General features: G+C 39.2%; 1 protein-coding gene across 2 annotated transcripts in view; it reads right to left on the reverse strand.

Moving 5' to 3' along the window:
• Positions 1-23,190, reverse strand: part of PDGFC (platelet derived growth factor C) — a 254,189-nt gene that overhangs the window by 82,281 nt on the left and 148,718 nt on the right. For both annotated transcript variants that reach the window (XM_047798325.1, XM_047798326.1), the window contains one exon: positions 19,467-19,662. In XM_047798325.1, the coding sequence (XP_047654281.1) occupies positions 19,467-19,662 (196 nt within the window). The remainder of the gene's footprint in view (positions 1-19,466; positions 19,663-23,190) is intronic.

The raw sequence follows: 23,190 nt of genomic DNA on the forward strand, positions 1-23,190 counted from the left end.
TAAACCTCATACTATCAATGGTATTAGCTCCACCACTTCCCTTGGCACATGTACTCTTCAGATTTCAGCTGAATGTCCTATTTTTAGAGATGCCTTGTGTGAGTAGCATCTTTTCCAGCATGGTTCACATCACACCTATTCCTATTTTCAGTTATATTTTTCGCATACCTGTCCCCTTACTATTTAATGCTTTCTGAAGGCCAGAGGTCCATCTAATAATCTTTTTAGTCCCAACATTTAGCATGGTGTTTGGGCCACATATAGCAAGAACTAAATGATTGTTGAGTGATGAATGGATGGATGGGTGAATTAGTTTACACATGTATATATGCTAACACACATATTTATATACAAATCTATGTAGACAGAAGAGTCATAATGATACATGTGGTCTTGAAATATTCCTATATAACTAATATTGATACTCGAGTAATTTTTTCTTCTTTCCCTAATTCTGGCTATTCCCATTAAAAACAAGCATAACTGACTTTGTCAAAAATAACTACAAGGGGAGTTCCCGTCGTGGTGCAGTGGTTAACGAATCTGACTAGGAACCATGAGGTTGCGGGTTCGGTCCCTGCCCTTGCTCAGTGGGTTAAGGATCCGGCGTTGCCGTGAGCTGTGGTGTAGGTTGCAGACACGGCTCGGATCCCGCGTTGCTGTGGCTCTGGCGTAGGCCGGTGGCTACAGCTCCGATTAGACCCCCAGCCTGGGGGTCGCGGAAGCGGCCCAAAGAAATAGCAAAAAGGCAAAAAAAATAAAAATAAAAATAAAATAACTACAAGGGGCTTTTAGAAAATGAGAATACTTTGTTCAGAGTAATAAATTAGATGTTATTTTTAGAAATTCATACACTGTTAATCATCCTCCATTTTCTCACGGGCTAATCATTACCATGATTTGCTGTATACCCTTGGCACACTGGCTTAAGACCCATTATGAAACTTGTTGTGTTTGAATTCCATGGTGGAGGTATCTCCTTGTTTCTTTTTCAAATGCATCTCTAAGTAAGGAGTCACACCGACACAGCTCAACTTCAAGAGTAGTGCCTCCACGGAATCAGGACTGTAGGAAGCAGTGTGACTTATTTGGTCTCAAGGAAACCTCAAGCGGTATTGTTATTATCAATCATTCTCTTTGACTAAACATTTCACCTCTTTCAAGGAAGTAACCAGCAGGACTGTAGCTAAATTTTTCTGACTCTCCTCACCTGCTAGTTAAACAGGAGATTAATGTATTATGAAGTGGTCTATAACTAATCCTTCCTTATCACACGGAGCCCAGCCCATGAATTGTTAGTGCAAGTGTTTTTTTTTCACTTCCAAATAATGCTGTCTGTGCCCTCCCTTCATGCTGAAATCCATTATTTCAGGCCCTCATTAACATAATCCAGATGATTCCAAGAGCCATCCCTAATCTGTACTTTTTCTCCTTCTCCTACACCCCATCTCTCTAACCTGGGGCCTATCTACCATAAAAACTGTGATCATCTATATGGGAAAAGAATCTGAAAAAAAAAAGGATGTGTGTATATGTACAACCGAATCACTTTGTTGTACAGCATAAATTATCACAGCATTGTAGTAAATCAATTATATACTTCATTAAAATTTAAAACAATAAAAATAAAAGTGGCTGCTTTCCTACAACACACACTGTCCCGCACATCACACACACCACATACAAACCCACCAAGAGTTATTCACCTGCTTCTTTGTCAAATCAGAACCCTGGACACACTCTTTTTCATTTAAATGTAACACATTTCATTCTGGTTTACAGGTTGGTAGTTTGAGAGTTTGCATCTCACAAGCCTCTCACTGAGAAGCTGGTCCCTGTTCAATGTGCTATTCAGATCAGTTTTAATCATCTTAGCTAAAGGTCACCTTCTAGTGGTGGATTCAACAACTTTTCATGTCTGTTGGCCATCCTGCTTGTGACCTCAGGCTGTTCGTTTCTGTTCAGACTTCTCTACTCTGCAAAGCTATTCTATTATTCACAATTTATCATTTAACTTCCTATTAGCTTGTTTCTTTCCAGCACTGGTATTTCTCGCTGAGGGCAGGGATTACATGAATGCTTCTACTCTGCCACTCAGACTCCTTACATTTGGAAGGTGCTCACTAAGCAACTATTTACTCTCTGATCCCAGGAGGGTAAATCCCATCATCTTACTGCAGCCCAGTAAACCCAAGCATCAGTGGACTTGAACTTTGTACTGATTGGGAAGATCTGATGACCATAAATTCCATTATTAGCAAACAGCTTGGGGATGCAATTATTGAGCTGTAAACCAGTGACTACTTAATTATCAAAACCATCACCTTAGTGCAAAGGTATGGACAATCTCTACCACTTATCAGCTATATCTATCTGGACAGTTTTTACATCCTCTTTCAGCCTGTATCCTCTTTTGTAAAATCCCTAGTGTGAAGGATTTGTGGAAGATTAATCAAGTTGAGGGCTTTGCAAACAGCAGGTGCTCCATAAGTGGTAGTGATAGGGATCAAGTAGGATAATTACACAGGTAGTTGTAGAAGTCCCAGTAGGGGACCACAGATAGAGAGGGAAACCTAGAGAACTTTGGGGGACCACTGTAAGTTAATAATTGCTCAAGGAAGCCATCAGAACATCTTGGAAGAAGCAGGCTTGGTTAACTATAATACCACAAATAAAAGCATGAGATATTCCTCATGTTATTAAATGAAAGATGAAATGAGGCCTCCATTCAAGTTTAGCAAGATAATGACCCTTAGGACCAAGAACAGGCGTTTAAGGGAAAGATAATATTCCAAAGTAGGAGACCCTCATTATACAGAAACCTGAGATGATTCAACATATCTTAGCCTAGGTTGCCATCCTTCTGCTGATCTGAATAAGCACTAGGACAGTCCTAGTTTGACCTCGTAAGGTCACATACTATTATCTGGTATGAAGGAGGAGCTAGTGATGCAAGCCTGACACCTATTTGAAGCAAAAGGAAGAAGTGATCTTTTCCCCACTCCCCACTTTCCTTGGATTATAAAAATATAGCCCACCTAATCCTCAGGGCAGAGCCTCTTCGCCTGCCTGTGTGTATCTCTCACAAGTGTTCGATCTCAATAAATATACTTCTTGCCCATCACTTTGTCTCTCGCTGAATTCCTTCTATGCTGAGACACAAAGATCCTGAGCCTCAGTAGGGCCAGACACCAGGTGAGTAATTCTAAGTAAAAAAAAACATGGATTCAAGCCCCAATCTGGGTTCAGGCTGAGTTTTGAGTCCTTGCTCGTGGGTTCAGCTCCCAATCTGGGTTCAGGCTGGATTTGAGTCAGAGGTGTTTTAGTTGCAGCAGCATTTGTCACAGGGTTCTCTGCCCAGGCTCTTGGGAACCTGAGAGCATCAGAAAACCAACAACATTGGGAAAACTCTCTCTTTTTTTCTTCCTCCTGTTCCCTTTTTCCCTCTTTCCTTTCTTTGCATGTTGCATGGAAAACTCTGAATAGATTTTTCTGACCCTTCCTTTTTTTCTCTCCTAAGCAATTCCTCATATTCAAGTTCTTGAGAGATATAAACAGGGATCTGAATTTTGCTAAGTGTAAAAGAGGAGTGTCACAATTTACAGACTGACAGGGAACTATTATAGTCACGCATTTGGAAGTTCTTAACCTAAATAAATAGTAGGGGAATGATGATTAGAGAGTTGGGGGTGGGGGTCAGAATTCCCTAGGATAACATACAGTGCAGGCTTCATTTCCACTGAGATTAACCTCGATACCTCAGCAAAAACAGTGCCTACCACAATCCCATGAAATAATTTCAGAAGCGATAAAGTATGGCAGGTTCCATTTACACAAATATTTTGATATCATGAACTGGCTTGCTTATTCAAACTGACGGAACTGCGATGGAGAGCTACAGATAGAAAGGTCAAGAAGTGGATGATGTTTTTGAAGTTGTGTGGTTTCTGCTGAGAAAGGAGTAGGGGGTTAAGTCAGCTGCCAGATGGGAAAATGACCTGCATCTCTCCACAGGCAGGGAGCACCGTGTGCTCGAGATTTGAAAAGGGACTAAACTGGAGTTCCCGTCGTGGCTCAGAAGAAACGAATCCAACTAGTGTCATGAGGATGCAGGTTCGATCCCTGGCCTCGCTCAGTGGGTTAAGGATCCAGCGTTGCCATGGGCTGCCATATAGGTCACAGATGCGGCTTGGATACCAAATTGCTGTGACTGTGGTGTAGGCTGGTGGCTACAGCTCTGATTCAACCCCTAGCCTGGGAACTTCCATATGCCATGGGTGTGGCCCTAAAAAAGCAAAAAAGAAAAAAAAGAAAAAGAAAAGGGACTAAATCATTTTTCCAAGTGCCTGAAACAACTCTGAGGAACTGCTTTGGGGGTTGGGTGTCTTTGAGCAATGGGGTGTCAAAGTGTACTGTGTGGAATGGTTAAGTCCTACCTGAAGGTCAGCTGTGTGGTCAATCAGCATTGTTGGTTCCATTATATTTAGGGCTTTGTCATGGTCGTGAGTCATACAGAGAAGGGTTTGAAAATAATAAAAGAGAAATTTATATGGACCCAACTAGTATCCAAGAGGAAGCAGGTCTAATCCCTGGCCTTGCTCAGTGAGTTAAGGATCTGGCATTGTCATGAGTTATGGTGTAGGTCACAGACACGGCTTGGATCTGGCATTGCTGTGGCTGTGGTATGGGCTAGCAGCTACAGCTCTGATTCAACCCCTAGCCTATGAACTTCCATATACTTCCATATCCATTTATGGGTGCAGCCCTAAAAAAGATAGAACAAGAAAAAAAAAAAAAAAAGAAGAAGAAGAAGAAGAAGAAAGGAAATAACAAAAGAAGCAACTGAGCACCTGACGGATTTCTAAGCAGTGACATTTCTGTCATATTACATTTAATTTAAAGGAATCTAAAATATGATTTAAATGAACCTATTTATGACACAGAAACAGAGACATAGAAAATAAACTTACCAAGAGGGAAAAGGGGGTGGGGAGGGATAAATTAGGAGTCTGGGATTAGCAGATACACACTACTATGCATAAAGTAGATAAACAAGGCTTGCTATACAGCACAGGGATCTATAGTCAATATCCCATAATCAACCATAATTGAAAAGAACATGAAAAAGGAAACAAACAAACAAATATATGAAACTCAGCAGGGTCCTGTGGGGCTCCTGGGCACAAAAGCCTTTATGTCTCCTATTTCTTATTTTTAGGGAATAAGCTTCAGTCTCCATGATCTTCCCTGAGTTCCAAAGAGCAGGTTCTAACAGTAGCTATTCAGAGAAGGGAGGGGATACACAGACCAGAGAGGAGCAGTCAAGAAACAACTTGCAGCCTTGAGGCAGGGTCCTGATCCCTCCTCAAGGAATAGTCATAAAAATATCTTTGAGTTCTTCTGCTGGAACTAAAACCCCCAACAAGTGAAAACAAGGAAGAAGGACTCCCAGAATCAGTCCTGAGGCCGCTAAATACCAACCCTGCAAAAGAATGAAAACTTTCATCTACATTGATCCTTACCTGCGGCTCTATTTTCTATTTCTGAACTGTAAAACCACCTCCTATTCTCTCCCAAAGGAGGGCACAGTCTTTAGGGTGGTAGTGTGGCCCTACCTGTGCAGATATCCTGAGGGACACAGATCTTTCAGTGTTGGAAGGGACTTGAAACTTCGGCGACTCAGGTCCCTTATTTTACTTTATTTAAAGAGTATAATGATGAGTTCCAACCAGCATCCATGAGGATGTGGGTTTGATCCCTGGCCTTGCTCAGTGGTTTGGGGATCCGGTGTTGCTGTGAGCTGTGGTGTACGTTGCAGATGTGACTCTGATTTGGTGTTGCTGCGGCTGTGGCTTCTTAGGCCAGCAGCTACAGCTCTGATTTGCCCCCTAGCCTAGGAGTGTCCATATGCCACAGGTGTGGTCCTTAGAAAAAAAAAAAAAAAGGATGTAATGATAAAACAGGCTAAGTCATTTGACCAAGGCCATAGAGCTAACAGTAAAGGAGAGCACTGAATATGAAATGTTAGTCATTCCAAGCCTATGTCCTTCCTAGTAAATTAAATTCTCTCATATACATAGCTGTCAATTCATCCTCCTAAAAAGTCTAAGTCATTAGTATGTTATGCGAAGCTACGTACAAAGGGAATTTCATTTTCCAAACGAGTAGTTGCAAGACTGTGTGTACTGAAAAATGCATTCAGAATTTTACCTCGATGTGTGGCTCCCATTGTGGCTCAGCAGGTTAAGAACCCAGCTAGCATCCACGAAGATTTGGGTTCGATCCCAGGACTTGCTCAGTGCGTTAAGGATCTGGTGTTGGCACAAGCTGTGGTGTGGGTCACAGATGTGGGTAGGATCTGGTGTTGCTGTGGCTGTGGTGCAGGCTGGCAGCTACAGCTAAGATTCGATCCCTAGCCTGGAAAAGGATTTACTTTCTTTTTTAGGGCCACACCCATAGCATATTGAAATTCCCAGGCTAGGGGTTGAATCGGAGCTCTAGCTGCCAACCTATGCCACAGTCACAGCAACTCGGGATCCAAGATGCATCTGTGACCTATACCACAACTCAGGGCATTCCCGGATCCTTAACTCACTGAGCAAGTCCAGGGATCTAACCTGCGTCCTCACATATACTAGTCGGGTTCCTTACCACTGAGCCACAATGGTAACTCCAAAGAATTTTACCTTGATGCATGAGGCAGAATCTACTCTCATGATGGTTGCCTCTGGGATTTTTTTTTTTCTTTTTTAGGGAAGCACCTGCAGCACATGGAAGTTCCCAGGCTAGAATGAGAGCACAGTTGAGGCCACAACAACACCAGACCTGAGCTGCATCTGTGATCTACACCACAGCTTGTGGCAATGCTGGATCCTTAACCCACTGAGCCACAATGGGAACTCATCCTCTGTGATTTTTAATAACAGAATCAGAATGCACAGCTGAATGTCTCTGCTGATGGAGATCAAAGAAGGTACACATTACCTTGGGCAAGGGCACCTTTCTGTATCTACATAAAAAGAAGCTTCTCTCTGGATTACTAACCATCCTAGTGCTCTGAAGAGGCGTTCACAAAGCCAAAGTCCATGCATGGGGCAGGACTTCTACCTTCTGTCCACATCACCCTCCTTTGAGTGGGTGTTTATGAATACACACAGAGGTTTTGCCAATTGCCCCTAATCTAGGGGGTGGCTTATACAAGCATCTATCATGACCAACATTCAATTTCACCTCATCTGTAGGCAAGTCACAACTCCCATAAACCCTTGCTTTAGAGCACTACCATAAACTTAGGCGATTTAATGCTTGCTTGATTTAATGAAACGTTTAATGCTTGCTTGAGTTAATGACATTTTTCTTTAAATATTTTGGCCCAAGAAAAGAATATTCTCCCCAGTTTCTATGAGGTCCTCTGCATATTAGCAGAAAACCTTTTTTTGCCTCTGATCTTTCCATACGTTTAAGCTAATGAAACCAGCAGATAATACTCATATGGTTCTTTCTCCTGAAAAGTGAAGGTGGAAGCATGACCAGCGTTGCCAAGGAAGCTGGAAAGGTGGTCCTCAGCTTCCATTATCTACCTTCACATGTGAATCAGGTGCACTGACATCTTTTAAGCCTAACTTGAAAGGGTTTTGCTAAATATCCTAATTTAAACCTTATTAATTACATAGAAAAACGATAATCCTTTTGTGAAAGTGATGTGTTTTGATTCATTCATCTGAAAACCTTAGAGGGGAAATAAAATAATGCTTAGAAATAATTCCATCAATCAACTAGAAATAAATCCTCAGTCAGCATCTCCCTGTGCTATAAAAGCCAGAGGAGGTGACTTATTTAGAGGCTGATTTCTTTAAAAGGTAGGCTGTACTCTAAGGAAAGCTGAGGTCTGAACACCTCTGGTTCTCTTAGGAGCCATGGCCAGGGACTTGAGGAAAGCATGCCATTTGAAAGCTCATACAGGAGTTCCCATGGTGGCTCAGTGAAAACGAATCTGACTAGCATCCATGAGGATGCAGGCTCAATCCCTGGCCTTGTTCAGTGGGTTAAGGATCCGGCACTGCCATGAGCTGTAACGTAGGTCACAGGTGCAGCTTGGATCCCATGCTGCTGTGGCTATGGTGCAGGCCAGCAGCAAGAGATCCAATTCAACCCCTAGTCCTCAGGTGCGGCCCTAAAAAAATAACAACAAAAAAAGAAAGCTCATATAGCAAAAAGATATTAATAATTTAACACTGGAGATTCAACTGCATAAAGCATTGAATATGCCGAGAAAAGAAAGAGCGGTGCAGGATTATAACAGTATATTTAAGATGTGTACAATTAGAAGTCTTTTATTATTAATGGCTGGTACTGCATTGCCCTGGCTGAGTTTATCTTTTCGGGTAAAATTATACGTATGGATAACTAGCTAGCTGGCTGGTCATGTGGATATTTCTTTGGTCCTAGAAGCTGTCCCTGTCTAAGTCACTGTGCCAGTTGGACAAACAGAAAACGTCATCATCACCTCTAGGGAAGGCCAGGCAGCAATTCAAAGTAAAGATGCAGCACAGAGAAGGGCACTCAGATCCTGCCCAAATCCTCATGGAGTGTGAACTGTCAAACTCTTATAATCCTGTCTACAAAACAGAAAGAGATCACGGACATGGAGAGCAGACTTGTGGTTGTCAGGAGAGACATGGAAGGGAGTGGGATGGATGGTGGAGGATGGGGTTAGTAGATACAAACTATTACATTGAGAATGGGTAAACAATGAGGTCCTACTGTACAGCACAGTGAACTATGTCCAATCTCTTGGGATAGAACATGATAGGCGATAGTATGAAAAAATAAAAAAGAATATACATATATGTATGACTGGGTCACTTGTTGTACAGCAGAAATTGAAGGAACATTGTATATCAACCATACTTTAATAAAAAAATTTTAAAAAACCCTCTTTCTAAATCAAAGTGGAGAAGAGATAACTGGGCGATAAGTAGGGAAAATGGAAGCAGGATGGCCAAGAAGAGAGTGAGGTGGTCAGACCGAAGATGTAGGACAGATGTAAAGGGCTGGAGATCACAAACTCTGGGGAGCGAGACAAGAGTTCTGGGAGTCACAGGACTCATTCTTTTCCTACTGGAATGTTGATTTTGAACATTTCAAAACATAAAACCAAAACATCTCATTAGCCAAGGGCAGAGTCCCTTGATCTCAGACTTGGTCAGATCCCCACCCTTCATTTGAAGCCCTCATGGGAATTTTTTTTTTTTTTTTTAAAGCTACAAAAGTAATTGCTAGAGAGGTCAAAGGATAACAAAAACTATAAATTATGCCATTGAGCTCACCATCCTCAAGAGTTGCTGGAAAGGACACTGGCCAAGTTTTCACTCTAAAGAGAACTTTATTCCACAGCCAGAAGTGCAGGTAGGGAAAACAATAAGAGTATGTTTGAAAGCTGCACTTAACTCCTTTTGGGTGGAGATGGTTATTTTTGTACAACCAGCACTTCTTCCTCTTTCTGATGGAAAAAGAAAGTTTTGCTTTTGGGAACCATTTTTCCACCAATACAACCCATCTGTTTGTTAACTTCACGATGGGCAGGTAGGAGATCCCGCTGTGGCTCAGTGGGTTAACAATCCGAGCACTGCAGCTTGGGTTGCTGCTGAGGTGTGGATTCAATCCCCAGCCCCATATGGTAGGTGAGAGGATCTGGCGTTGCTGCAGCTGGGTCTAGGTAGCAGCTGTGGCTTGAATTTAATTCCTGGCCCAGGAATTTCCATATGCCTTGGGTGGGGCAAAAAAAAAAAAAATGGGACAGTTAACTCAAATCTTACCAAGTCCAGTAGCACCTGCTCTTAGCTCCCCTGTAGTAACTGGTCCAGGAATGGAGACTTGGCTCAAACTAGACCAATCAAAACTCTTCAGAGAATTGTTGCAGAGAAAGTTCCTGTCACCTTCAAAGACTGTAAATGCAAAAATCTTGGCACTTCCTTGGCTTTATCTGCCATTTTATAATAGTTTTATAATAATAATTGTATTATTAGGTGCTGGTCAGCTACTACATCTTACCTATTCTTCAAGGTCTAATACACACGGTATTCCCACCCTTGAGGATCATGATTCATCTTTCTGTTCTTCAATACACCATCTGCCAGGCACTGTAGGGGGTACTGTGTGTGTCTTCATGGCTTCCTCTAGTGTTGCTCCCCTTCTGCCCTAGAACAGCAGTGATCTGCGTAGGTAACCAGCGTGCAAAGGCCCTTCAAGAAAGTCTTGGGGGTGAACAATAATTGCTCCAAACCAACCTGGTTCCTCTACCATGTGCCAGGGGCTGAGGTAGGCACACCACGGAAAGCAGACATTCTATTATCTCTAACACCAGGCAAAACTCTGGTCTTACAGCACGGTTCCCACTGTGTACCTTAGTTTCACCTAAGCTTTGCTTGTCATCATGAACAGGACTGAAATTCTGAGTCATCAGTCAACACACAGCCACTAACTTTGAGCCCCAGTTCTACAGTCAAACTGGGAATCATGTAGTTAGCAGCTCTGAGAAATGCCTTTGGACAACTCAGGGCTAAAATTTAAGATCAATTATGCCAAATAATGATTAGTGCTGCCTTTTTTTCCCTTCATCATTTTAAGAGGCTCGTGAAAAAACGTTTTGCCTAAAAAATAAATTCTTAGGATGCAGTTCTGGGTTTCAGAGGCCATTATCAGCTAAATGATGTCTTCCTTTTCATGAAATAGTTGTTTCCTTAAAATGTTATCATCTATAGCTTGCCCTGACATTGTGAAATTGATGTAATAAACTTCTACTATGCTCGAAAGTGACACCTACTAGAAGGAGACGCAGAAAATAAATATTTGTGTTTTTGAGTTCTGAGGGAGAAGGTTAATCTGCACAACCAATTTCACCATAATAAATTAGTAACAATTATTTATAGATGGCTGCTGGTAAGATACACAGTCGCAGTCTGAGTTAGAAAATCATCAACAAAGCAATCTAAACACAATCAGTGACAGTAATAACTGTCCCCTCTATTTACTGTCTCCTGAGACTTGGTGGCCAGTTATTTTAATTGCCTATTTACTTGTCTGCCTCTGTACCAGACTGTGAACTACTTGGGGGAATAAGGCACCCCCTATTCAACACTGTCACCCCCATCCCTCCCACAAAGCTCAAGAAGTGCTCCTTGAATTTAAGAGTAAATACAGGAGCAGATAACAATGCCCCATTAATTCTATTATAAACAGCAGGAAGGGAGGAAAATGTCCAAGAGATTTTTTTTTTAATTTTTATAATGATTTTTATTTTTTTTCCATTATAGCTGGTTTACAGTGTTCTGTCAATTTTCCACTGTACAGCATGATGACCCAGTTACACATACATGTATACATTCTTTTTTCTCACATTATCATGCTTCATCACAAGTGACCAGACATAGTTCCCAGTGCTACACAGCAGGATCTCACTGCTAATCCATTCCAAAGGTCCAAGAGATTTTTTTTCATGTTAAGGAAAAACTAACGGTTTTGATCATCTTCACCTCTATATATTTTTGAAAAATGTGTTCATGTCATTTAGCAGATTTAGCTTTTCTATCATTCAATTTTTTCCACGTTGGACTCAAGATAGGATGACAGCATTCCCTCCAAAAGAAATTCAGCTGTTTTGGTGAAAAAAAAAAAAAGGCACTATTTTAAATTGGACAAATTGATGAGCCCATCCTCTTCAGGCTGTAAAAGCAACAAACCTAACTTGCTCTTTGTAATAATGTCTTGTTTTGCTCTTTGTAATAATGTCAGTCCTCAAAAGCATAAAAACGCAACTCCTCTGTCTCTTCATAAAAGATGATTTGAGAAGCCAGTGCTGCCATGGGGAAAAGGTCAAACATCTCTCTCAAGTGTGCCCTCTTTTAAAGATGAAACAGGTATTCATATTTTCTGGACTTTCCTATTTGAGAAAATACTGAAACAGGAGCCATTTAAATTCTGAAGATGCACTTTAGCAGGGACACACCTGCATTTCAGTTCTCTAGCTCCATCTTAGAAAAGTCGATCTGGCCACTTTAAAAAAAAATCAACTTGAGACTTGAACTTGAGAGTACTAAGTCTCGTTAGGAGAAACTTTACTGGGCATGAAACAGTCTGGCTTCCAGCCATGTGAGAGATACTATTATGTTAGGCAGAGAAATTCTCATTGGCCCATTATAATGGAAGTTGCTAAATAATGATTAAAAGAAAACCATTGTTTTTAACACCCTATGGAGCTGTCAGGAAAAGAAGAGAATTCTCTGGAGAACAAACAAGAAATCAAAATTTCAGTGAGGCAAATAGGCTCTGGGGCGCTGAGGGTACCTACTGAACCTCAGAGCAGAGGTGAACGGGCTACAGGTGATGCAGGAACTGCCTGGTGCAGGGCTCCAGCTCCATCCTTTCCTCTCGCCTCCGCCGCATGTCCCACTGTAAAAGGCACCCCTCAGTGGGAGACTACAGGACTATGCCAGCAATTAACCTGACAGCTGACCTCTCAGCAGCCCTAGGACAGTGGAATGACATCCCGCATTACTAAGAAAAACATAAACACACAACTCAAAATTCGATATCCAACCTTCTACATCCAGTTTGACCAACCTCCAAGAATGGAGGTGAACTGAAAATTCTACATCCAGTCTAACTAACTTCCAAGAATGAAGTTAAATGGAGAAGTTTTCAAGTAAATAAGAACTGAGTACTTACTACCAACAGGCTTTCACTTAAGAGACTTTTAAAATTTAGAATGGATAAGCCATGAGGTCCTACTGTTCAGCACAGGGAACTATATCCAGTCTCTTGAGATAAAACATGATGGAAGATGCTATGAGAAAAAGAATGTGTGTGTGTGTGTGTGTCTATATATATATGAATGACTGGGTCATTTTGCTGTACAGCAGAAATTTGCACAACACTGTAAATCGACTATAATTTAATAAAAAAATAAAAGACTTTACTTACAGAAGTAAAATAATCTTCCCCCCAAATTCAGTAATGCAAGAAGAAATTGTTAGCACCTAAAGTAAACACAGAGGGCCAGCTAAAGAAACACTGATTATACAAGACAATAACAGAGCCATGTTTTACTTGTGAAGTTAAAAAATAACAAAGCTAAAATCGCCAGTAACTAACACAAACCAAACAGGAGTGGCGGGAGGTTGTGAGGAGAGTGAGGGTTGGGGGGGTAACTGCAGTGAGAACCAAACCAGTTTGGACAATAAGGATGAAACCACTCAACGGTTTCTGTCACAGGACATTACTCTTTAATTGTCTTCATTACTGTCCAGGCAAATACCTTTACTATTCTTTACAGGAACTTCCCCTCAAAGATCCATTAACTCCTCAACCAAAAGCACCCACAGTTTGCTATTTAACACCGAGGAAAACCCCACTCCTAAAAATCCATGTTTTGTTTCCACCAATTCTAAACTATTATATACTAATTCTTACCCAACCCTTTCAAGTCTCTGGACTGAAAGACCCATTTTAAACCAAACTTCAAACCTTCGACAAAATCTGGTTTTGCTTTTCCTCCCCAGATTCTGGGAGAGCTGTCCAGGTGGTCTCCACAGTCACCATGGTGAGCAGTAAACCCAGCCCTGTCTTATCAGCACAGCCTGGGAGAGCTGGGGTCAGCATTCCACAGCAGTTCAAAAGTCCTCAGGTAATTTTATATTGGGGGGAGGGGGGTAAACATGAACTAGACTTATGAAGTTCAACATGTGGTTTCTAAGGCAGCCATTTAAAACCAGAAATTGGCGTATACATTTTTTTTTTAAATTGAAGTATAGTTGATTTACAATGTAGTGTTAGTTGCTGTCAGCTGTACAGCAAAGTAATTCAGTTATAGACATATTTTTTTTTCTTTTTCAGGTTTTTTCCCATACAGACTACTATAAGATATTGAATATAGTTCCCTATGCTATATAGCAGGTTTTTGTTGGTTATCCATCTTATATAGATTAGTGTGTAGCTGTTAATCCCAACTTCCTGAATTAGTAGAAAAGAAAAATGGGATGAGAAGACAAACTAAATGAATGCAAGAAAGGAAATGAAATAGAAAGGAAAGTGAGTAGAAATGGAATGTACAGAATAAACTGTGGCATTGAATTTAAGATATGCTAGATAATCATAACCAGTATACTAGATGAAGGTCCTAAGGAAAAATATAAACATTTCTTAACCCAATTTTTCTTTTTAAGGTTACTCATGTTCCTCTCACAAGAGACAACCAAAACACACAGAGGCACACTTATATGTGCACATGCACACACACACACACACACACACACACACACACACACACACAGAAGGACACTGGAAAGCTGAAAGTCAAAGAATGGAAAGATTGCCAGGCAAATAACAACCACAATTACCTGATGCAGCTATACTGGTAGTAAGTGCAGTGCTGCACCCACAATGGAAGAATAGCACAATTTGGAAACTTAAAAAATCTGAAACACTAGACAAAAATAGAAAAATACTGATTTTCTGCATATTTAATATATTTGCATTTCATAAAGCTTAATTAAATTTTAAATAAAAAAGTCAAACCCTAGATCTCAAAGTATGGAACAATGGTTCAATTTAATAATGAGATAATGCTTTTCAATTATCAAATTAAAATCGAGGTGTACAAGTACAAAAAAAAATCTGAAACAAATGAAGCCAAGTCTTAAATTTTGAGCAACCAGACACATGGGCCATATTCTCTATTCAAAATATAATTAGTTTAGAAACCTATAATAAAAATGCATTTAAAAAACCTTATACATTTAACATAGAAAATGAACAGCATGCTTCTTTATGACCTGAAGTTTAAAAGAATAAAACAATGGAAATTATAAAAATCCTCAAATGCACAAAAATAAAAATATCCCACTATCAAAACTGGCAGGATGAGTCTAACACAGGATTGAGAAGGCAAACTCATGTGGCTGATAATGCAGAAAGCTGACACTAGGAGTAGTCAGAAGCACCCGTGGCCTAGAGAATATTCTGGCCAGAATCTTTCAGCAACACTTAATCATCAAGACACACTCAGACATGAAGCTGAGAGACATTCTGCAGAACAAACGCGCTGGACTGTTCACAAATATCATTGTCATGAAAGCCAAGAAAAGGCAAGAAAAGAGTTAAAATAACCAAATATAATCAGTGATTGATTACTGAATCAAAATATAATAAGAAAAAGGAAAGAAGCGATAATATTTTGGGATCATGGGAAACACTGGAAAATCAATTCTGTATCAGCTAATAGTTTCATGCTAATCTTACATTTCTTGCATGTGACACTAGTATTGAAAATACTTAGGAAAATACTTAGGAAATATCTTAGTTCTGAGGTGTTAAGTGTCATTACATCTGTAGCTTATTTTTAAAGGCCAAAGTAAATAATAAAAAATGTTTCCAAAAGGGGAAAATTGCCTCAGAAAAGTAAAAAAACCAAAGTACTTCAAATACTGTAAAAAAAATCATCAATCATCATACTCAATATTGGTGTGTTAACAGCAAACCTTTTACTTCCAGTGATGAAACAATTTCAGCAACAAAGTAAATGACAATAGTGCTGGATTATAACACAATGAATGAAATAAATCTCTATGAGTTTATACCGATACAAACGATTAGAGAAATAAAGGAAGGAGAAGAGCAAAGGAGGAAGGAAGGGAGGGAGAGTGGAAGGAAGGGAGAAAAGAAAGAGGGAAGGAAAGAAGGGAGGAAGGAGAAGGCACAGATCTTCTTTAGTGAATAATTCCAAATAATATATGTATATATTCCCCCCTCCAGGAGGTGGAGCTTAATTACTGTCTCCTGGAACATGGGCTGGACTTGGTTAAGTGTTTCCAAACAATAGCACATGAAAGGGAAATGAATTTCTTCACCAGAGGAGAAACCCACCCTGCCTAAGTGATTATCCTTAACACCATCGGTGATAAGGGAGGATGCTTCTGCTACCACTGGAGAAGAAGTGCATCACACCTATTAGGAGTCCTCCCCCCAAATCCATAACCTCAGTGTAATCACGAGAAAACCTTGGAAGGACCTAAACTGAGGCCTCTTCTAGGAATGACTTCACCACTACTCCTCAAAACTGTCAAGGTCGTGAAAGACAGAGAAACTCACAGAGGGGAAGAGATTAAGGAAGGTTGAGACTAAATGCAATGCTCCTCCCGGAAAGGATCCTGAACAACAAAGTAAGACAGGGAGTGAAAAAACTGTTGACTCACATTTTGGGATCATGGGAAACCCAACGAAAACAAAAAGACAACTTACAGAATGGGAGAAATAGTTTCAGGAGTTCCCGTCGTGGCGTAGTGGTTAACGAATCCGACTAGGAACCATGAGGTAGCGGGTTCGGTCCCTGCCCTTGCTTAGTGGGTCAAGGTTCCGGCGTTGCCATGAGCTGTGGTGTAGGTCGCAGACGCGGCTCGGATCCTGCGTTGCTGTGGCTCTGGTGTAGGCTGGCAGCTACAGCTCCGATTCGACCCCTAGCCGGGGAACCTCCATATGCCGCAGGAGCGGCCCAAGAAATAGCAAAAAGACAAAAAAAAAAAAAAGAAAAAAAGAAATAGTTTCAAATGATGCAACCGACAAGGGCTTAATCTCTAGGATATACAAGCAACTTATACAACTCAACAGCAAAAAAAGCAAACAACCCAATGGAAAAATGGGCAGAAGATATGAATAGACATTTCTCCAAGGAAGATATACAGATGGCCAACAAGCACATGAAAAAATACTCAACATCCCTGATTATTAGAGAAATGCAAATCAAAACTACCATGAGATACCACCTCACACCAGTCAGAATGGCCATCATTAATAAGTCCACAAATAACAAGTGCTGGAGAGGATGTGGAGGAAAGAGAACCCTCCTGCACTGTCGGTGGGAATGTAAGCTGGTACAGCCACTATGGAGAACAGTTTGGAGATACCTTAGAGAACTATACGTAGAACTACCATATGACCCCGCAATCCCACTCTTGGGCATATATCCGGACAAAATTTTCCTTAAAAAAGACACATGCACCTGCATGTTCATTGCAGCTCTATTCACAATAGCCAAGACATGGAAACAACCCGAATGTCCATTGATAGACATTGGATTAGGAAGATGTGGTATACACACACAATGGAATACTACTCAGCCATAAAAAAGGATGACATAATGCCATTTACAGCAACATGGATGGAACTAGAGACTCACATACTGAGTGAAATAAGTCAGAAAGAGAAAGACAAATACCGTATGATATCACTCATATCTGGTATCTAATACACAGCATAAATGAACCTTGCCACAGAAAAGAAAATCATGGACTTGGAGAATAGACTTGTGGTTGCCTGGGGGGAGGGGGAGGGACTGGGAGGGACTGGAAGCTTGGGGTCAACGGATGTAAACTACTGCTCATGGAATGGATTTACAACAAGATCCTGCTGTGTAACACTGAGAACTATGTCTAGATACAACGCAGCACGACAATGGGAGAAAAAATTATGTATACATGTATGTATAACTGGGTCCCCATGCTATACAGTGGAAAAAAAAAAGGCGTGTTGGGGGAAATAACAATAAAAAATAAATTAAAAAAATAAGTTTTCTATGTCTGTGAGTCTGTTTCTGTTTTGTAAAGAAGTTCATTCCTTTCATATTCTTAGATTCCACCTATAAGAAATATCATATTATATTTGTCTCTGTAAGGTTTACTTTGCTTAGTATGGTAATTTCTAGGTCCATCTATATTGCTGAAAGTAATTTCCTTTTCATAGGATAGATATGTATTTTTGGTAAAATTATAGATAAAATCAGGAGATTGACTTACAAAAGCTTAGGACAATGATTATAGTTGCAGGAATAATAAGAAGGTATAATAAAGAATGCACAAAGGGCAGAGGTTTCAAAAGTATTAGAAAAGTTGTTTTTCTTAATTGAGTCTCATACTGAGTGAAGCTGTCTCACAAACTAGGTGAGACATTTTGCATGATGATTTCTGTTTTATGATCTAACTACTAATATGCATCACAGATTTACACACATACACCTATAATGCTGCCTCTCTAGTCACAGAACCCATCAGGAATGCAGGTGTCAAGTGGACCTCCCTGGTAGGAGGGGAACTCTGGCTATAGCCATTGCTGTCATGAGTCTTTTGTCTCTGACTTGGGAGCCTGTTGTCTGCACTCAGCATCTATGAAACTGTGGGAGGCTAACGTGCTACGTTGCAAAAAAAGCAAAATCTTAAACCCTTTGCAATATTTACCACATTATGTAATCCTCCATGTGAAAAGAAGGCAAGGAGTACAGTACAGGATGGTGAAAAACCTTTTACGCAAGTGTTAGGAAAATGGCTTTTAGCATGTGTTGAGTTATAAGATATGAATGAGAACTATGGCATCTACTTTATTTCTCTGGCCTGTTTCCTTATCCATAAAATTAAGGGTGAACAATACCATCTCTAAAAATAGCTGGGATAATTTCTAATTTTCAAAGTCTAAGATTATAGATGTAAAGAAAATAACCTAAAATGCATAGTTACAGAAAGGAGAAATTGAAAAAAAAGTAACTATATATAAATGTTAAAGATACAAATTGTGATGACAGCAAGTATAAAGTTTATTTCATCTGGATTGCAATATTTATCTGTAATATACCATAAAGCAAAAATTCTCTTTTAACTTGTATATCAAAGAGAAAATAAAGAACCCCACAAAGAAACTCAAGTAAAATATTTTCATGATATACAAATGCCACTGAAGTGAAAAATCTTCCATAAGACCACCCAACCTTGACAAGTGTATTCACATAGGATTTAAAGAGTAATATTTGTATGACATACGGTAGGTGGTCTTTTGCGTGGATGAAATACTCCAGCTGTCTTTGGCTCATGAAAGCTTCTAAAAGAATTATGATAAATTTCTACCTGGTCAGCTTTAATGTTAATCTAAATTTCAAATTCTGCTTTCAAACTGTATTTCTTCCTTGGGATAAAATATTCAAACTTCTTAGTTCTGTGTGTGTAAATGTATCTATATATGTCCCTATGGATACTGAATACTATGGTAATACATATCCATGGATACTGATTTTTCTTTTAATAGCTTACTATTTATTTTATTGATTTGGCTATGAGGAAGCTCAACTATAAAATTTTTTTACACTAACAGTAACTCTGATACAACTACATTTCTTCGCTTAACATTTTATTCTCTATTCCTTATTTTATAAATTGTTTGACTCTACATGTATTTTTTTAAACCATAAATGACTCCAAATTATTCTCAGAAATAGAAACATAGCTTAAATAAGGTTATACATTTCTTGGATTATCAGAAAAACATAAGAGAACAAAAGATGCTATTTTAAAAGCACATCATCAAAAGAAAGCAACTTGAAAGATTGTAACAGTTGTTGCTCTATTGGAATTTCAAGTATGATAACTTACTTGCATATGTCATCTTCTGGATCTTCCAGCCCAAATCTCTCATCAAATGTGAGCTGTATCCATACGTTTTCCTCCACTGCTACTAATTTCCATACCAAGACCATATTTCTTGGATAAGTATGAGGAAACCTCGGGCTGTGAATACTTCCATTAGTAGACACAGTAATAATTCTCTCATGCTGGGGATCTTGTACTCCTGAAATCAAAAACATAGGCATAGACACACATTTAGCACACACAGTTCAAAAATGATTGGTTTCAAAATAACTTCTGAAAAAAGGTACATAATACACGTCCAAAGTTTCACATGAACTGTCATTACTAAATGACCCCAACTCTTAAATGACCTTAAAAAAAGTGAGGTCAAATAATGGTGTCAATTTCTTGTTGCAAGAGAATTATCAGCAATCTATGAAGATATGAAATTATAAGAAATGTTGCAGGACATTCAGTGACTTTAAAAGACTAACTTAAATTTTAAATTTCTAAGGGGCGAAATCTTTTACATTGGGAAATGCTGAAATATGTTGTGAATAATATGATTATATTGTTGTGGGGAGGGAAGAGGGGAAGGGTAAACTGGTATTGCTTAGACAGAAGAGTTTTTGTTTATAAAATTGAAAAACAAGATGACAATGTTTCAGGTGTACGGCAAAGTGATTCAGCTGTGTTTTTGCATGTATTGATTTCAGATTCTTTCCCACTAGAGGTTATCACAAGATATTGAATATAGCTCCCTATGCTATACAGTATAGTAGGTCCTTGTTGTTTATCTCTTTTATACATAATAGTGTAGAGACAAAAGTGTTCTTATATCAGCCCACTTGGGAGTTGATAAAAAGAGGAAACACATAGTTGATACTTGGGAAATGAACAGCTGTTTATCTACAACACAAAGAAAATCTAAGTAAGATCACATTCTTTCAGGCCATGAAAATCCAATCCACCGAAGTATGCTAAATCCCCATTTAAAAAAAAAATTATTAAACAACTGTTTATTCAATTTCTAAAACAATTTAAAAGTCCTAAACTGTACCATGAACACATGAAGTAACATGTGTGGCACAATACCTGTCACAAAAAAAGTGTTTAACTTCTACATACTCTTAATATCAGGTTCATGATTTTAAACTACCAATACCTCATTGGTTTTCACGATTTAGAGATACATTTCTCAAGACTAAACACTGTACTTGTAGTATTATACAGAGAGAAGAATATTATCACTTTATAAGCATTCTTTCCTTTATTTGCCCTTCTCCCAGCATCCAGTCTATGCAGAGCTACTTGTGGAAATACAACAAGCTTCTCACCCTATTCCTTATAGAAATGGCCCATCAAACTGTGCAGAGTTGTCTAAGGTCTATGAAATCATATGACATTTTATGCTAAACTACATTTTTTTCTCTCTTTTTTCTTTCCATTATAGTTTTCTGCCTTTTCTTCTTCAGTTCTTTCACTTGCATATGCTAATTCCCACCCCCTTCTTTTATTTGAATTATAGTTGATTCACAAGTTCGTGTTAGTTGCAGGTATACAATGAAGTGATTCAGTAAAAATATATATATATTCTTTTTCAGATTCTCTTTTATTATAGGTTATTTCAAGATACTGAGTAGAGTTCCTTGTGCTATACAGTAGTTCTGTTATTGTTTATTTTATACGTAGTTGTGTGAATTAATCCTAATTCCTTTTTAACCAACCAGTTCCCTCACGCCCCATTTCCCTACTCAACTTTGAACTCTATTTGATGACTTCACACCAATGACCTCACTTCCTGATCTGGAAGGCACTCTCAGGTGACACCAGTGTCCCTTGGGCTTGTATGAGTCCCTGCCTTGAATGAGTGGAAGCTGTGAAAAGGATGGGGTATTACTTCCAGAATTAGGTTCCTTAGCTTTGAGTTAATCTAAAAATAGATTATAGGAGGGGCCTATCCTCCACAGAAACTGCTGTTCCTAGACTCAGAAATTCAAGGCATGAGGGAGACTCAGCAGGAGGGAATTTTGTGTCCCTGGCCTTGAAAAGGGAGGTGGTCAGGTGACCATGATGGGGGGGGAGGAGCCCTAGCAAGAAGTGAGGGGGACTCCATCCTGAGCCTCTAGAGACCTCAATGAATAAGAGGCAGACTCTTCCATGGCCTCCAGAAAGGAATCAAAACTGGTCCATATCTTGATTTTAGTCTTGGGAAAAGTCAGCAAAAAAGCTCAGTGATCCCCTGTCTGGACTTCTGAGCTCCAATGCTGAGAGCAAACAGAGGGTGTTTTAAACTGCTGATTTATGGTGATTTCTTACATAACATTAGCTGAGGAACACATCTGCTATTGTGCACAAAGCTATTTGGAATGCGAGGATTTCTTTTGTCCCCCATTCTTGAACAGTAATTACCGTTAAGTGTAGCAACTTTGCACTTAGTATCATTTTTCCTCCAAATACATACACAATGTAAGAATACTTTGCTCTAAGAAGCTTCTTGAATTCAAAAGACAATGTCAAGCATCATATATTAGTGAGAATATAATTAGGGTTAAAGAATACCTATTTTATTGTTAAAACACCCCAAAATAATTTGAACAATTAGGATTTTTAAAGCAATTTTTTGTTCTCTTACATGTGGCTGTTTCAACAATGAGTCTGGTTAGTATGATTTTATGTTGTATAACATGATTAGGAAGATGAGATAAAGACAAACAGAATTTCCACTGAATATTTTCCATGCATATTAGGGGGGTATATCGTCATATTAGTAAGTGCTTTAAGTGCCATGGGATTTTTTAAGTTAAATAATTTAATTATTTTTATAATCATAATTATACCCTACACAAAAACACGTTTCTTCTTATTAGATGCTAATGTTTAATATGGCTATTGGCTAATTAACATATATTAAATAATTGATACCTCTCCTATGCACACAATTTACCACCTGTACACCTTCTATGGACACAGAATGATGTAAAGTTAGATCATTCTAACTTTATAGCATTCTCTTCTATACTGGGAGTTCCCATTGTAGCGCAGTGGAAACAAATCTGACTAATATCCATGAGTATGGGCATTCAACCCCTGGCCTAGCTCAGTGGGTCTGGGATCTGGCGTTGCCAGATGGTATAGGTTGCAGACACGGCTCAGATTCCACATTGCTGTGGCTGTGGTGTAGACTGGCAGCTGTAGCTCTGATTCTACCCCTAGCCTGGGAACTTCCATATGCCAGCGGTGTGGCCCTAAAAAGCAAAAAAAAAAAAATTGGAATTCTCCTCTATACTGACAAATGTTTTAAGAAAATGATGTTAATCTACTATTAACATTAATGTTTGTTTTCAAAGATTTTTTAAAAAAATGAGATATTTCCCCATTCTCTAAATGTTAATACAATAATCTACCTATTTCAGAGGTGTTTCAGAACAGTAGTTTATATCAAGTCCTTCTCCTTTTGGCAACTATTATTTTTTTAATGCATTAAATTTTTCCAATCAGATTTATTAAAATTTATTATTTGCCCCACTCTGTCTCAAAAAAAAAAAAAAAAAAGAGAGAGAGAGAGGGAGAGAGAGTGCCTTACATCATCCAAGGCACTCTTTACAAATATAGCAGTGTTTCTCTGCTTTCATGTGCAATCTAAAAAAGTACATGGCTACGAAAAGATCTGAATTCTATTTTTGTATATGGACTCAAAAGAGCTCATGGCTAGAATGTAAATACCTAAATTATATTTACATCTTTT

The sequence above is a fragment of the Phacochoerus africanus genome, chromosome 10, assembly GCF_016906955.1.
Source record: "Phacochoerus africanus isolate WHEZ1 chromosome 10, ROS_Pafr_v1, whole genome shotgun sequence".
NCBI classification, from domain to species: Eukaryota; Metazoa; Chordata; class Mammalia; order Artiodactyla; family Suidae; genus Phacochoerus; species Phacochoerus africanus.